The 17,162-nt window shown below is 40.0% G+C and overlaps 1 protein-coding gene across 2 annotated transcripts in view; it reads left to right on the top strand.

Moving 5' to 3' along the window:
- The window catches only part of ankrd50l (ankyrin repeat domain 50-like), a 41,252-nt gene extending 25,231 nt beyond the window's left edge, over positions 1–16,021 (top strand). For both annotated transcript variants that reach the window (XM_041807847.1, XM_041807848.1), the window contains exons 3-4: positions 8,973–9,190; positions 11,484–16,021. In XM_041807847.1, the coding sequence (XP_041663781.1) occupies positions 8,973–9,190; positions 11,484–14,992 (3,727 nt within the window). In that variant the 3' untranslated portion in view covers positions 14,993–16,021. The remainder of the gene's footprint in view (positions 1–8,972; positions 9,191–11,483) is intronic.
- The last annotated feature ends 1,141 nt before the right edge of the window (positions 16,022–17,162 follow it).

Raw genomic sequence — 17,162 nt, forward strand, 5'->3', positions numbered from 1 at the left:
TGGCCTGGACAAAAATGATAGTACCTCTAGAAAAGATTGAAAATAATCTGACAGGGACACGTTAAACTAAGCTGTTGGGTGTGTAGTCAGCATCACAGGTTTCTTCAAACTTCACTAATCAGTCTATATGCCTATTTAAAGGGTGAAAAGTAGTCGCTGTGCTGTTTGGTACCACACTGAACATGGACCACAGAAAGCTAAGGAGAGAGTCATCCCAGGAGATTAGAAAGAAAATTATAGACAAACATGTTAAAGGTAAAGGCTATAAGACCATCTCCTAACACTAGACCTGTCTCCCATTAGAATGTATGTGGCATTATGAAGTGCAAAATAAATAACTGTGCACTGTAAGATGCACATCCAGCAAGTGCAGTAAAGGATTTAACTTTCAGTACTCCAGCAATTAACAGTTTCAGTCCCCAGATCCTTACAGGGTGTTGTTTGAAGAAAAGGTGATGTAACACAGTGGTAAACATACTCCTTTCCCAACTTTTTTGAAACATGTTGCAAGCATCAAATTCAGAATTGGTCAATGAGATATAAGGCTTCATTCAATGTGGTTGCACCACCTGACATCTGCAACTAATTTCAAACTAAACAGGCAAATACTACATTGTTGTACAATCTGTTTTTATGACTTCATTTTGAAATAAAATACCCATGATTATGTTTTCTCCACCCTGACATTAATCACCTGAGACCCAGAATGTATTGGATGACCAGAAGGAAAATTTGGAGGAGAGACACGTTAGTGTGCTTTGACATGTTTTTAAAATTGATTTCTTTTGGTATTTCGTGAGAATTTGGGAAATTTATTTTCAAAGTTTTGAGAATGTGATTGTAAATTTAGTTGGGGGAATTTCCTCTGAAATTCTCCTGAATTTAATGGAATTTTGAAGGGATTTGTCTGAATGTTTGGGGGAATTTGTTTGGTAATTTTTTCCAAAATTTCCACATAATGTTGGGGGAACATACTTATTTAAATTAGGAATTTGATTAGAAATTTTGTGTGTAAGTTCATACCTGGCCTTGCTGACTGAATAGTCCCCCCCTTCCAACTGGCTGAAACAAAATGAAACTCCAATTTTATTCTTTAAAAATATTGTGTTTTGTACAGTAAGAAAAGCCTCTTGTCCTCTGAAAACTACTTCTGAAGACAGGGCTAAGGCTTTATACTTATCAAGTCCATTTATCCCAAATAAATGGGATATGGGAGAAACTAAAAATGCTTACCAAACAAAAGCTCAGGTCTCATGAGGGTAAAGAATTGCAAACTCCAGTACAAAAGGTTTTTGTTGATCTTGATTGCTTTACAATCGTGAATTTTAATAGCATTTGTTTATTTTAGTGATTTCAACCATAAAATCATACCAAAGTATTCTAATTTAAATTTTTCATGATTATTTTTAATAGTGTCAGTAATCAGTTCATTTACTCAGATGGTCTCGCCACCTGACATTTTTGGGTTTGAGATGCCAAATATGAAATATATTATATTACTAATATATTTTGAAATTGTATTCAAGCAAAGTAGGTTTTTTGTAGGACAAAATGATATATGACATGACAACAAAAAAAAAACATGTCATGTATTTGACCCATATTTTTTCAAAAAACAAAGTTTATCAGCTACATCATCAGGGATCTTGCCTTTGTGCTGCATTCATTAAATACAGGCCTAGTGCATTTTGCAGATCACTTTTGTTTTTATTCACAATTTACACATTGTCCAAACTTTTTTGGAATTTAGGTTTGTATAAGACATGTGCAATTCCTGCTCTTTTGTCATAAAAATGTAGGCTTTTTTTTGTAGTTTAGGATTTTGCTTCATTGAAAAAAATTCAATTAAAGTTTTCACCTTGAGATGTTGGACCCCATTTTTCTCTCATATGGAGCTGTGATGCACTCATCAGCTGACACCGCTGCAGTTTTTATAGCATCTTGCCTGAAACAGTGCCTCCAGTAACATCATTAGAGTTTATATTGTTTCATAAGAAGTAATACAAACTTTCAGGATAAGATAACAAACATGACAGTTAATTAGAGAGGATGTGTCACTCCTGTTCAGGCTGTCATGTAGAAACTAATTAATCATAAGTTGAGATGTTTACTACCTCTGCTGAATAATTTCTTTAATATATTTGGGTGTTCTAACCAAGTAATCCTGTGTCTACTTCTCATTAGTGGCAGTTGTTTGAAAATATATATTGTATGGTTAATGATTGAAAGACAAGTAAAAGGACATGTGCAGCTTGATGATACATAAAGAGGACTTACATTTGTCAAACCCAGCCAAAACAGTATGTTTATCCTGATTCTAAGATTTCGATGTTGGCATGTCCGTTAAAAAGCCCAGCTGCCTCAATTTACTCATTATTCCACTTCTGTTTAATAAACTTGCCCAGCTTCAGTATCAGGTTGAATAAAATGAAATATTCTTGTATTTCTTCCTCAGCTCCTTGGTTTACAGGATGGATGACCTCTTTTTTGTGTTTGATAAACACTTGTGAAGCTGCCAGCACAAGATTCTGCTTTTAAACAATTGGAAGCATTGTTTGATTTGCTGTTATTTGGCATCAGAATCACTACAGAGTTGCCGACACTGTTGCTGATTGAGAGACTCAAAAGCAGCATCTTCTTTTCTTTCTCTTATAGATTTTAAAAAGGATTTTAGATATTGGGGGGGGTTCTTGAAAGCAGATTTAAAGGACCCATGCTTGGTGACTAAAGGTGACTGGACCTTTTGGTCACTCTTAAACATAGACATTACAGCTAATGACAGCATACACAAACACACACCCGGTGTTTATTGAGGGGGGTAATTGAGTCGAGTTCAGCTGCAGTGTGACCCATTCATTCCTCTCTGCTGTCACAGGTTAATCACTGTTTGTCACCTTTAAAACAAGACTCCACAAAATCCACTAAGAAGGGTCAACAAACAAAATGGACCTTGTACATCAGCATGTCCCAGCAGCACAGGACATCAGCTAGTGTGGGCAGAATCAGCTTGATTGATTACTATCGGAGTATCTTAACCCGGAGCATAACGGCTTCATTGCCCTGTTTGTATTTTGTTTTCTGTCACTCGTGTTGACAGGGATGACGAACAAGGAAAGAGAGAGATGAGAAAGTAACAGGAGTGTCTGACGGGATTATCTTCACGTTCTCTAACTTAAACTGAAATTTTACAGATAGTGAGCAGTACTTGTTTTACATGTAAAATAATAAGGAAATCTCATCAACTCATTTTATAAGCAAGAAGTAAGAGGCCATGACAGTTCTTGAAACCAAGAACCAAGGCAGATGTTAACATTCAGACATGACCATAGCTAGAATACAGACATCCTGGTGTGAAATGCTGAAGTGGTGTTTACTATGCACTCACCAGCTAATTGCATTAGCATGCGGTATAAATAGTACCAAACACAATGTACAACTGGAGCTATGAAGGAGGTTTATTTGTGAATTTATGTGATTGTAAACTGTTATTTTGATAGTTCTAGTCAAGAAAAGCCAGGGCTCAGTAGTACAAAATAAACTCACAGCACTGAAGATACCTTATAGAATCACAATCTGAAATCAGTTTGTTCAGAAGACAAGAAAGGGGTTAATTAATTTGATATAATCAGTAAATTTAGTCCTGGGTTTTGATCTTAATAAAAACTCAATTTTGTTTTGCCCAAAACACAAACTTGCTCTAAGAAAGATGTGGATAACGGACCAAAGAGTGAAGCAGAAGGCTGGATTCATACTGGAATACAAGAACTAAATGTTGAAATATTGCTAAAAAAAAGAAAAAACTTGATACAATTGACATTTGAAGACAATTTTAGATTTGTCTGGCAGTAGACTGCTGTTCTGCTACAGTGTCAGAGGAGATGAGTCGATTTTAGACTTGCAAAAAAAGGGTTGGGTTGGAGTTGCTACATTAAATATTTGGTATAAAATAATTTTGAGGGTCTTTCAGCAGGCCTAGAGTCTGACGTTTGTTATATGTAGTACCCTGTAAAGCAGTGGTTCTCAACTGGTCAAGCCTCAGGACCCACCATCACCTTTTTAACAAGGAGTCATGAAATTTCAACACATCAGTTTTATTAACAAAGAATAGTGACCCCTGTATCTTATTTGGAACAAAATGTGACTCAACAAAAAGACAGGACCAGTGCATTTATTAGTATAGAAACTCTAAACTGGCAGGCATGCATACATATTATTTTATTCTATGCCCCATGATGAGGTGTATATTTTGGTTGTTTTACTGGGATTTTGACAAACTAAAACATTAAAGTAAGAAAACATGTTTTGTTTTCCTGAAAACAAAACCCTGAAACCCTTATCTATATTACATAAAGATGCTTTCCACCTCATTCAGTGAGTAACGGCTGACTGAGATGGAAAGAGCTGAAATGAAAGGGAAAGAGGGGATAAAATTAGCACCAGTTTAATATCTGCTTTAACTTGCACCACTTTTACTGCCTGTGATAGTTAGTGCTGGCCTTTGTGATTACTTTCTGAATTTGCTAATTCTCCCCCTCCTATTCGCCATTTACATACATGTAAATGAGACTGGGTGCAGTTTCCTCAGCTGAGCAGTTTGCACGCATTTTACGACTAGTTAAAAACACGCAACTGCTGTGCTTGTCTGCAGTGGATCTGCCCATTAGTGTTTGGTTTTAGCAGCTAGTTTAGCAGTTGGCCTGTCTACTTAGCTTTGTAGTGCACAGAGAGTTCCTACAGGGGGCAGTGTAACATGATAAAAGGAGCACAAAAGTCATCCTTATTCAGACAACTACATGTTTTTACCTTTTTCATAGAGCAGTACTAAAACCTTCAGTGGAGAAATGCAACAAGCATCCTACAGTAAGGACAACTAAATTATACAGTGTAATGATTCCCGCATTACATGTGTCAATTATTGTGAATTAACACAATTACTCACAGAAAAAAACAATGATCAATCCTATAGGCCAATTAGTACAAAGAGCAACTCTCCAACTGTTTGATTGCTAAGGCAACAGTTTTTCACCTCCAAACAACTATATTTGTTCGAGTTTCTTTCCAAAACCTAAATTCCCCTTTTTTAAAGTTACATTTAAACACGTAATGATGATGTTCCACTTACCTTGCCCTTAGAGTAATTTTACCAACCTGACCTTTAACACGTTAACGAAACATGATATCACCTCTTTTCATAAGCTAACTAGCTTTAATCCTGCAGGTTTCAACAAAGTTTTAAACACTGAGTAATATTTTTAACAAAAAGGACTCTCAACAAAGATTTAGGGGATTTTATCTCAGCTGCTCTGAGTAAATGAGGGGGATGACCGACTCATAGCAGCAGTAGACAGGTTGATAGAGTTGTTCTCAAGCTGACAGTTAAAGGTGTTGCTTTTCAGTTTAAACTGGGTCATAGTGCTGATTTGCATCGATTATTATTAGCTTGCAATTAAATTAGCCTGTATGAATCACCAAACATTAAACACAGTGCTCCTCTCAGCTGCAGACATCAAAGTCAGTCTAGTTTGTAGGTCATTGACTAGAAGCATTGATTCTGATACACAAACCACGTATTTTTAATGAAAATTACCCAGTGTGACCGTCGTTTGATCATTGGGGGCATCTTTATTGTCCTTTGAATATCTGTTGTGAGCTGAGTTATGTGATCGTTGGTAGAATTAAAGTTGATTACCAAATTTGTATAATTCTTAAACATTTTGAATAACCACATTCAGTATTAGCAAAGTAATACAGATTTATTCTCACAAGAAAATGAATTAGTTCACTGAATTTTTAAAGATTTTGGTCAAACTGTGTTAACATGTCTGTGCTATTATTATTTAGATATATGTAACCAGAAAAGCCTCATTGAGATTTAGAATCTGATATATAAGAGTGTCCTGGCCAAGACAGGGCAGCAGCACAATTACCGGAGTTACAGACATGAAACATTAAATATAAAATCACTACAAAACACAGATCAACCAGCCAGGAATGCTGTTAAAAACTGATATCTCTCCATTTTTTAAAAGTGCTACAGCCACTACCTTAAACTATCTGAAATGTATGATGTCAGTGTCCACCAAATTGTTAATTAATCCAATAATTACTGCGTTTGAAGCACTTCTGCTGCTTCTTGGCTTTGTTAACAATGGATGAACATGGGTTTCTGTAATAACTATAACTACACAGCTACCATATCATTACTATATGTGTTAGGAAGCAGGAGTGTTTTTTGTCTTTGGCTCTGGTGCGCATTACTCTCAGCCAGACAGCTCTGTACTTCATGTTGAGTGCAGGATTTCATTCTCCTCAGATAAACTCATGTCAGGTCTTAGGTCAGGATTCAGGAATAAAAGCCTGCAGCTACAACTGCTGTCTGACACTCCATCACTCCCTGTGCTCCTATGCTGTGCTCAGGTCATTTTTTCATTGTTATTCTCGTTTTTGTGATACATTATGTAAAAACTTGCAGCATTTCACTTTATTTTTTTGTTCAGTATTTTGTGAACCATGTTCAGCTGAATGTGCATAGAGTAATTATGCTGAAAATGTATGTAATACCAGATTTATCCTTCATGTTATGGTCAAAGGAGGTAAAGGGTTTTACAGAATCAAAGCTCTGATTTGATACCGTGAGGGGTTTAAGGCTCAGGAAAGACTTCAAAGGCGAGATGTGAAGTGTGCTAGGGTATGTCAGGATTGTGTTTTTATATGTGTACACATATCAACCTGTGTGTGTGTGAGCGTGCCCAGGGTGAGGCAGGAAATCTGAGAAGTTCCATTAACCTGAGTCATCTAAAGATCACAGCAGGACGACTGCTGACTGCGCTCTTTGAAGGAAAGATACACTTTAGATTAGACTTTTTCCAGGTTAAGCACTGTTGTACCGATTCTACTTCAACATGCTTAAGGCCTTAAGATGCATAGTCTTAGATCTGCATCAAATAATGAGGTACACTGTATGGACAAAAGTATTCAAATGCCAGACCATTTCACCAACAGGGACTGTAATCACACTGTAATCAAGTACATGGACTGTATGGAGATGAGATGGCCTCATTTTGCTGCTTTAACAGCCTCCACTCTTCTTTTAAGGCTTTCTACAAGATTTTGGAGTGTTTTTGTGGGAATTTGTGCCTATTCGTTCTGTAGAGTGTTGATCAGCCATGAAAACCGATTCCACGATGCTCCCACTGCACAGTTTTTGTGTGCACATTAATGCAAGTGAAAGTTCGGATATCATCAGCATTGGTATCAGCAGACTGTTAGGGACATTAACACACCATGTGCCTTAGCAATCCTTGATGCTGCTTTGGGAGTTATCATGGTCCTCCGCTAGGTAGCTGTTATTCCTAAACGCTTACACTTTCTAATAATATCACTTACAGCTGACTGTGGCATATCCAGCAGGGATGAAATTTCACCAACAGTCTAACTGCAAAGGTGGCATCCATCACAATGCCATGCTTGAAGTCACTGAGCTCTTCAGAACAACCCATTTTGTATCTCATATGTTTGCGATTTAATCTCAAATGTGTGCTTGATTTCATACAAATTTAGCAGCAGATCCGATTGAAACACCAGAATTAAAAAATTAACAGGTGTGGCCACATACTTTTGTCCATGTGTGGTATATGTCTAAAATTTTACTTATTAAAGTGTGTTTTGGCTGTAAATAAGATGCCAAGAGTGACTAAAATGGCATCAAAATAGATGTGATTAGGTTAAAAAAGTCTCAGATAAACACGTGGCAAATTCTGTCATATATTTAGTGCCTTTGGTATTTTTGAGGCCATCCCCTGACTTATACTTTTCAAAAACCTATTTTCTGAGTTGCATGGAGTATTCTTTGGTCTTCATGGTGTAATGGTAGCCAGGAATACTGATTAACCAGTGACTGGACCTTCAAGACACAGGTGTCTTTATATTGCAGTTACCTGAGATACATTCACTGCACTCAGGTGATTCTCATTTCAGTAACTGTGAGACTACTACTAGACTACTACTTAGCATTACTTTGTAGAAATCTGTTTTCACTAACATTAATGAGGTCTTTTTTATTTTTTTTGAAGAAAGCCAAATTATATTGACCATGATTGATTTATAAAAATGTTCAAAAAGTATTAAACATCCAAGGGGGTCAATACTTTAAATAGGTGCTGTAAGTCTGGGCAGTATAGAGCCATTTGAAATTTCTGATTGTAAACATTGAACATGCTTTATATTTGGAGCTGCTCCTATCATCTTCAGAGACGACTGGATAAGGAAAGATCACTCTTAACACACATCACACAACAGGACAATTTGTCCAGACAATCTTTTGAGCTATCCGTTAATTGAGAGTTCACTTTGGCCTGAATAGGGAATCAGGCTGAATATCAGCAAAAGGATCTTGTAGTATGTGCCAGGCTTGCTTTATAATACTGGATGTTAGTTATTAGAGAGAATAATGATATCTTAAAAATGCATTTTTCTTGTCATGAATATGGAGCAACACCTGGATGCTGAGATATCACTCCCACTCTTTTACTATGAAAATGCAAGAAGTTCACAGTCTGATTCAGTTTTTTTTATGTTTTTGCAACAGGAAATTTTTGAAGAGTCAATCATGCTGGGATTCTTTTTCACTACATAAATGAAACTGTTCAATTCTTAAATGTTTTTTTCCAACCTGAGAGTTATGGTTGGATTGTTCCTAAGGTTAATGATATGGAAGAAAAAGACATTTCCGTATAGGAAGAGTGATAGCCTCAAGTCATGTGAAAATAGCTGTCTGACTAGTGATTGAGTGATTTCATTTAGAGTCACTGACTTGATATGAAATGGCTGACTTGCTTCTTTCTGTATCTGTGGAATTTCACTGCAGGCAATATTAGAGAAAAGCCTGCTCTGTTAGTGTTACTTTAAGCCGTCTGCCCACGACTGCATTTTTCTTCCTCTCCTTTTAATGTTGGTCTTTTTCTCACCCTCAGAGCAGTGCTGGGACCCCTGCTGGACCTTCCTCCTCCTGCCCAGACTGTAATGATGGTGGTGGACTCCCTTGATGTAGGATATGAGGCAGGCATTGGAGATGGAAAGAGCAGCTCAATTGCAGAGCTTTTGGCTGCCAATCAACACCTGCTGCCCGGCTGGCTGCTGCTAGTCTGCTCTGTCCGCCGTCACAATAAAACTGTTTGCAAGATGTTTTCAGGTAAGAAGAACAGGTAGCTTATCTTCATGAGTGCTGCACTTAAATATATTGGTCTAGGCAGGATTAAGATAGGGGAAATGGATGTCGATCTGTCATAATGTTACAGTAAACACTAACTGTAATAATTACTTTCTTATTTTACTGAGATTGTTAATGGCTATGCAGTGCTGTGAAGTATTTTCCCCCTTGATTTTTTTTTTCATATTTGTCTCACTTAGATGTTTCAGATCATGATATACATTTTAATATTAGAAAAAGATAGCCTGGGTAAATACAAAATGCTGTTTTTAGATGACAATTTAATTAATTAAGGGGAAAAAAGCCATCAGAATCTACCTGGCCCATGTGAAAAAGCAATAACCCTCTAAACCTAACACTCTTGGCGTAAACAACTGAAAGCAAGCATTTGCGATAACTGGCAATGAGTTTCACATTGCTGTAGAGGAATTTTGGCCCACTCTTCTTTGCAGCCACATTGAAGGGTTTTGGATAAAGAATGGCCTGTTTAAGCATCTCAATCAGATTTAGGTCAGGACTTTGAATAGGCCGCTCCAAAACCTTCATTTTTTAAGCCATTCAGAGGTGGACTTGCTATTGTGTTTCAGGTCATTGTCCTGCTGCATAACACAAGTGTGCTTGAGTTCAAGAGCTGATGGCCAAACATGGTCTGGTAGAGAGCAGAATTCATGGTTCCATCAATTATGGCAATTTGTCCAGGCCCTGAAGCTGCAAAGCAGCCTCAAACCATCACACTGCCACCACCATGTTTGACTGTTGGCATGGTGCTGTAAACCAGATGTAACCCAAAAAGTTCAACTTTTGTCTCGTTATTCCTAAAAGTCTTGAGGATCATTAAGATGTTTTTTGGCAAATGTTAGACCAGCCTTTGTGTTGTTTTTGTCAGCAGTGGGTTTTACCTTGGAACTCTCCTATGGATGACATTTTTGCCCAATCTCTTTCGTATTGTTGAGTCATGAACACTGACCTTAATTAAGTCAAGTGAGGCCTGCAGGTCTTTAGAAGTTCTGGGTTCTTTTGAGACCTATTGGATGAGTCATCGAAGTGCCTCAAGTAATTTCAGTTAGCCAGCCAGTCCTGGGAATGTTTACCACTATTCCAAGTTTGACCAATTTGTGGATAATGGCTCTCACCATGGTTTGCTAGAGTTCCAAAGCCCCAGTAATAGCATTGTAACCCTTTCCAGACAGATGTCAATAAACTTCACCTTGCCAGACAGGCTCTATTTTAGTGATTTGTTGATTCAACAAGTCTAGCAGTAATCAAGCCTGGGTGTGGCTACTAAAATTGATCTTAGCTTTCCAAAAATTGTGGCTACTCACAGTTAATTCCTGATTTATCAAATTGGGGCAATTACAGGTAGATGTGAATGTTTTTTTCCCTTAATAAATTAAATCATTATTTAAAAAAAATGCTTTTTGTATTTACTCTGACTATCTTTGCCTAAAGTTAAAATTTGTTTGATGATGTGAAACATTTAAGTGTGACAAATATGCTGAAAAAGAAATCAGGAAAGGGGCAAATACTTTTTCACAGCACTGTATATTCAACACTAAAGGAAATGATTCACATGTGATCAAGCAGTATGTTTTCCCCTGATTACTCCCCTTCTTTAATTATCTTCGTTTTGGGTTGATATCCTCAATTTTGATCCTTTGACAGGATCGTTATTGCAGCTGATTTCACCATCCACATTAGCCATGCGTCTACTGACTTAGTAACTGCAGAGAAAGCAATCTGCTCAGCCTTATGTTGGTGATGAATATAAATGCAAAAATATACAAAAATAACCCCAATAAAGTAGGCACAAGCATCCAATTTTTATGCATCTACGGAAAAAAGGACCTTTAATTGCACTATTGTTAAAAGCTGGTGCTACACTGAGTGCTCTTGTTATACGCCCCAGCTTTGCTTTAGCAATGAATTATAAATAGAGGAAGGATGTGTTGTGTAATGGAAACTAATGACCAAATTATACAGCACAGAATGTTATCTCCTCTTCCAAGATCAAAACTTGCATAACAAAGGTCTTCTCCTCCATTGAGCAATATGGTAAATTCAAAGGGTAAAGGAATGCTTAATTAATACAAGAAATCTCTCAAGCTGAAACATCCGGCCTTCCCAGTCATTTAAGCATTAGGCCATCTGCTTTTCTAATTTAGGTTGTCATATGATGACAGCCAGGGAAAGAGAAAGAGAGACAGTAACCAGAAATTAAAACATCCTTTGTTTATGATGCTAGCATTAAAACAATTTTGACTTTTTTGTGTTGCAGGTTTCCGTAAGCTCTGTCTGGATGATCTGAGGAAGCCCCCACCAGTCCGTGACGTACAGCAGTACATCCTCTGCCGGCTTGATGAAGAAGCAGCACTCCGTCGTCAGCTCACCCCAGACACAGCTGATATGTTGAATCTCCTGCACATCAAGAGCAGCGGCTGCATGCTCTTCCTCGAGCGTGTGCTGGATGGCGTTGCAGGAGCACTGGTGGGTCTCAGAGAGATCCGGGATATACCAGGGACTCTGAATGGACTCTACCTTTGGTTGTGCCAGAGACTGTTTCCCCGAGGGCTCTTTGTCTATGTCCGGCCTCTCCTCAATGTCCTCTTGGCTGCCCCAAGACCCCTCACACCCAAAGAACTCTTCACAGCAGTTTGGACCCATGACAACTTGCTCAGCCTTCAGGATTTCCAGAACAAGCTACGAACCCTCTCTCCTCTCCTGATTGATGGTCCTGGGGGCACCAAGATACTTTTCCATGCTAGCTTTGCTGAGTGGCTGATGGATGTGAAGTATTGCACACAGAAGTACTTGTGCAGCAAAACTGAAGGCCACAGTATGCTTGCCATGGCTCTGACTTTGCAGGGACCATACTTGGATATTGAGGATACTTGCCAGCTTGCCACACATTTAGTCTGCTCAGGTCACCATAAAGAAAATCCCTCTTTATTAGCACTCTGGATGATATGGGCTGGTGTGCCTGTTCTTGCTCCCAGCAGCAGCACTACGAACCATCCTCCTATTCTGGTCAGCCAGGAAGTCCTGCAGCTGCTAAAGAGGAGTGGGCTGGTCTCTACAGCTTTTCTTGCAGATGCTGATGAAAGTGCTGAAGTGAACTCTATGGATGAAAAAGAAACTAACTCACAACAGGAACTTGAAAAGGACATTTCTGTAAAGAAGCTGTTGGACAGCTGGTTGTCTGTAAACCATGCTGGTTGCACAGATGGACGGACCTTGCTTGCCAGTGCAGCCCATGAGGGTTCTGCAAATATAACTGAACTCCTCCTTGCACATGGATCCAATCCACTAGAATGTGATGTTCACGGTCAAACACCACTGACTTTGGCTTCCAGGCAGGGCCATGTCAAAGTCTTGTCCGTGCTCCTGGAGTGGGCAAAGAGTCAGGAGCATGAGACTGCAATGCGGATAATGGAACATGTAGACAATGAAGGCTGGACAGCGTTGCGTTCCGCAGCATGGGGAGGACACAGCGAGGCTGTCCGGCTTCTTCTGGATGCAGGAGCAGAAGTGGATGGATGTGACACTGAGGGCAGGACTGCTCTAAGGGCTGCGGCATGGGGTGGTCATGAAGAAATTGTCCTAACCCTCTTGGACTTTGGGGCACAGGTTGACAAAGTGGATAGCAAAGGTCGGACACCTCTCATAGCTGCTGCCTATATGGGACATCATGAAGCTGTGGAAATTTTGCTGGACCACAATGCAAAAGTTGACTTAGCTGATGGAGATGGACGCACTGCTCTGTCAGTTGCTGCCCTCTGTGTCCCTACAGCTGCAGGGGTCAAAGGTTACGGTGAGGTGGCAAGTTTGTTGCTGGAGCGTGGAGCAGATCCCGGCCGCAGAGATAACGATGGAATGACACCATTGCTTCTGGCAGCTTATGAGGGTAATGATGACGTAGTTGAGCTTTTGTTAGAAGCTGGTGCTGATGTAGATGAGACTGCTGGCCCTGATGGCAATGTCCCTGCTGCAGCTGCCGTTACCCCCCTGCTGGCAGCTGCAGCCATGGGTCACATGAAGACAGTATCAAGACTGCTTTTCTGGGGGGCGGCTGTGGATGCAATTGATTCTGAAGGCAGGACAGCACTCTGCCTGGCAGCAGCAAGAGGCAGCGTTGAGGTTGTCCGATCCCTGCTGGACAGAGGCCTGGACGAAAACCACAAAGATGACCTTGGCTGGACTCCACTTCATGCTGCTGCCTGTGAAGGCCATCGGGCTGTTTGTGCCGCTTTGACAGAGCGAGGTAGCATGGCACGAGTTGGAGAGATGGACATCGAAGGACGCACCCCTCTTATACTTGCTGCTCAGGAAGGCCACTGGAGCACTGTCAGACTGTTGTTGGATAGACGGTCTCCCATTGACCACAGGGCATATGATGGGCATTCTGCTTTGAGTGCCGCTCTCCTTGAAGGCCATACTGAGGTTGCAGAGTTGCTTATGAGGCGAGGTGCTGATACTGATGTCCGGGATGCAGAGGGAAGGCCTCTTCTCTACCTCCTGGTGTTAGAGGGTCGTCTTGACATGGCTACACTTCTCATAGAAAAAGGCGGGGTGCCTCTGGAGTCTAGAGACCCTGAAGGCCGCACAGCACTTCATGTGGCTTCATGGCAAGGATCTGTGGAAATGGTAGACCTACTTTTAAGACATGGTGCTAACCCCAATGCACAGGACACAGAGGGAAGACCACCTTTGCATTCAGTAGCTTGGACAGGACATGTTGAAGTAGGACATCGTCTCCTTGAAGCCAACGGTGTAAATATAGACCTTGCTTGCCATCAGGGGGCAACAACTCTGAGCATTTCTGCCCAGGAGGGACATGCCAATATTGTTGCAATGCTACTGGAAAGAGGAGCAAACCCTGATCACATGGATAAATATGCCCGTAGTCCAATCAAAGTGGCAGGGAAACATGGCCACTTTAACATTGTCAGGCTTTTGGAGAGCTATGGAGCCAAGCCTTACTTAGGCCTGCTAACCTCCAGCACTTTCTCCCCTATAAAACCCAACAAGCTCTTCTCCTCAGGCATCTCAAATATTAACGGAGGTGAAGTCACCGCCACTACCTCCTCGTCTTCGATATCTTCTCCCGGCTCCACTGCTGAACGATTTCACTCCATGCAGAGCTCCCAAACCTCATCTACTTGTCACTCACTGGCCACAGTTCAGACAGTGCCAGCTGACAGTCTCAGCTTTATTCAGCAGATCCAACAGCACTCACTGCCACGCAGTCGTAGCCGTCCCTCAACCCTCCCCCCACCTGGGAGCTCAGGCATGGGCAGCCTCCATGGAAGCACCCAGAGGCATCCAAAAGGCAGCCCTCCCACTGTTTGCACGGTCACTGCCATGGTGCACAACTGTGAACTGCCTCAGAAAGGCTTGTCGTCCGGTCTTGAATATCACAACAAAATGTACAAACAACAAACCTATGCTGGTGGCAAATGGCAATCAGTCATGACTTCCCTTGGGATAATGCCAGGGCAAGACAACCCTGCAGTTGGTGCTAAAGACCGAGAGAGTCCTCCTCTCGGCTACCCATACAGGCTTCAAAGCCAACTACAAGGGAAAGCTTGGGATTCTGTACCCCAAAAGAACTTTTTGTCACCGAATTGCTACAATTTTACTCCAGTCTCACCTTGTAGTGCCTTGCCGGAAGATGTTATGGTTGCAATGACAACTGCTGATCCACAGCTCAATCTGAAACAGGCCATTAAACTGCAGTTTGAAGGTCCCACCAGTGCAGCCTTGTACAAGAGAGAGACCCCCCTTTGACTGCCTGGGTTGTACTTAACCAAAGCTATTGCTACACTCCTTTCCCAAACCTTTTCTTTTATTAAGTGTATGGGGTTGGCTGAGAAACATTGGTCTTAAAATGTCAATTCAATCGCAAGCAATTGCTCAAATACTTTCTGATTCCACTGTCTCAATTCAAGGACTTTTGTAGCATTTTAAATGAATATAATGGGGTTTCACATTAATTTATTAAGGATTATAATTGACTTGCCAAGTTGCAAGTTATTGTCTGGTTTCTAACATTTTCTGAAATGGTGTATAGTTATTGCATTCACAGAAACTTAAATTTGAATAAGAATGTGTTTCTTTTAGGTAAAAAAAGGACATTTTTGCAGTTTGAGGCAGTAGTTATCACAGAGTTTCAGTGACTTTCTGGGTGCAGATAAAAGAAAACTAATTTGTTTCTTTACCCCAAGCTTTAGAAAATAACAGAAAGACATCAAAGCTGACATTGCTGGCTTTCCATTTTGTTTGTTGAGCAGAGCTCCTACTGACAAGTTTGTGGTTTTTCATTTAAAGTATACTGCTCATTTCCATATGGGAACTTATTTTCCATTGTTTTGGGGACTTTTAAATAAAGAACGCTGGTTTCTAGGTTGGAATATGTTTTTAATTATTCTTTTCTAGTAAAGATTCCCTGTTTTCACAGTAAACATCCTTGTATAGGAGCTTTAAGCTTGTGGCCTTGATCTTTATTGAAGCCTTTTATATTGACTATAAACTGGCCTGCATCGCCCACAGGCCTGTTGCTGTAAACCAAAATCATTTTGCAGAAATGCATCGTAACCCAGAGCGGTGTTTATGATACAAACTATAGAACACAGCCAAACCAGCTTGGCTCTTGCTGTGTGACTGTGAGCAAGCAGGAAGGAAGAGAAGCTGGATCAGAAAAACAGAGCATCAATGATTCCAAACTTGTTCATGATCAAAAGAAATTTCTAGTTTTTCTTTTTTTTGTCATTTTTCATTGAATTAATATTTAATTATATTCATTCATTAAATGGCAAAGGATGCCATAAGACTTTCTGCCTCTGCTGTCTCCTTATTTATGAAAGTATTTGAATGTTTTATGTCCTGCTCTCTACAACAAAATGTCACGGATATGCTTTGATGTGAAGCATCACACTGAGATAAAAAGGCTGACAGTGGGCTGATGGTGGTCTCATGGGATTACAAAACTAGTGCTTTAACACAGATTTTAACAGAAAGGAGGGCTCCAGATTTACTTATACTCCTTTTTCTGATGTGTCTTATCCTTCAGACATACCTTTGGATTGGGAATTAGACTCCTGAGCTACATTTCTTTTACACACGTGCTGTTCCTGATGCCATTAAGCTCCTCAGTCAATATTTGCCTCGACAAACATTGACTGCCTGAGAGGCTTTGTTATGTTGTCCCTGCGCTGGAGGGTACAGAGCCTTTTTTTGTTAAGTATTGTGCTGTGAATGCGATTACTTTTTCAACCTAGTTTTAGGGCCAAATTGCTGCTCATTTAGACGGATTTATTTTGGGTACATTGTACAGTTCACAATGTATTAGACATCTGACACATTTGAACTTTTTGACATGGCCTAAATTCTTGCCCTCAGTAGCTTAAATCTCTTTAAACTTACCTTCAACAATTGGATGGCTTAATTTGGTTATGTGAGGAAGTCTCCAGCTTCCTCTCCTTAACCAGTTTGTGGTTTGTGGTACAGTGCAACCAGACACACATCACACTAGGCCTCCATAATCAACTATATTTTTTATCAATAATGCAGAGTTAGCATTCGCCATACACACATCACAAATTGTAACAAATGGAAAATATTTCAAGGAAAGGAGTTATGTTTTTCACTAAGCATACTGTATGTACATTTGTCATCTTGAATGGAGGCCTGCGCATTACAGCCACACTCTTATAACAATGTAAGACAGTCTGATGAAGCTCAAACTAGCTATCAGGTACCCTCTGATTTATTGGTACCAACGTAGTGGTGAAAAAAGGATGTTTTTTTTTAATTTATTTGTCTTGGACTCAGGTTATGTGTTGCAAACAAATATAGCTAACTAAAGCCAACACGATTCTCTAATAGTAGAATATTTATAGCACTTTAAATTCTCATAGCGGTACATAACAATAGATATTTAGACCTTTATTGTTACTGT

This window comes from Cheilinus undulatus, linkage group 15, assembly GCF_018320785.1.
Source record: "Cheilinus undulatus linkage group 15, ASM1832078v1, whole genome shotgun sequence".
Classification (NCBI taxonomy): domain Eukaryota; kingdom Metazoa; phylum Chordata; class Actinopteri; order Labriformes; family Labridae; genus Cheilinus; species Cheilinus undulatus.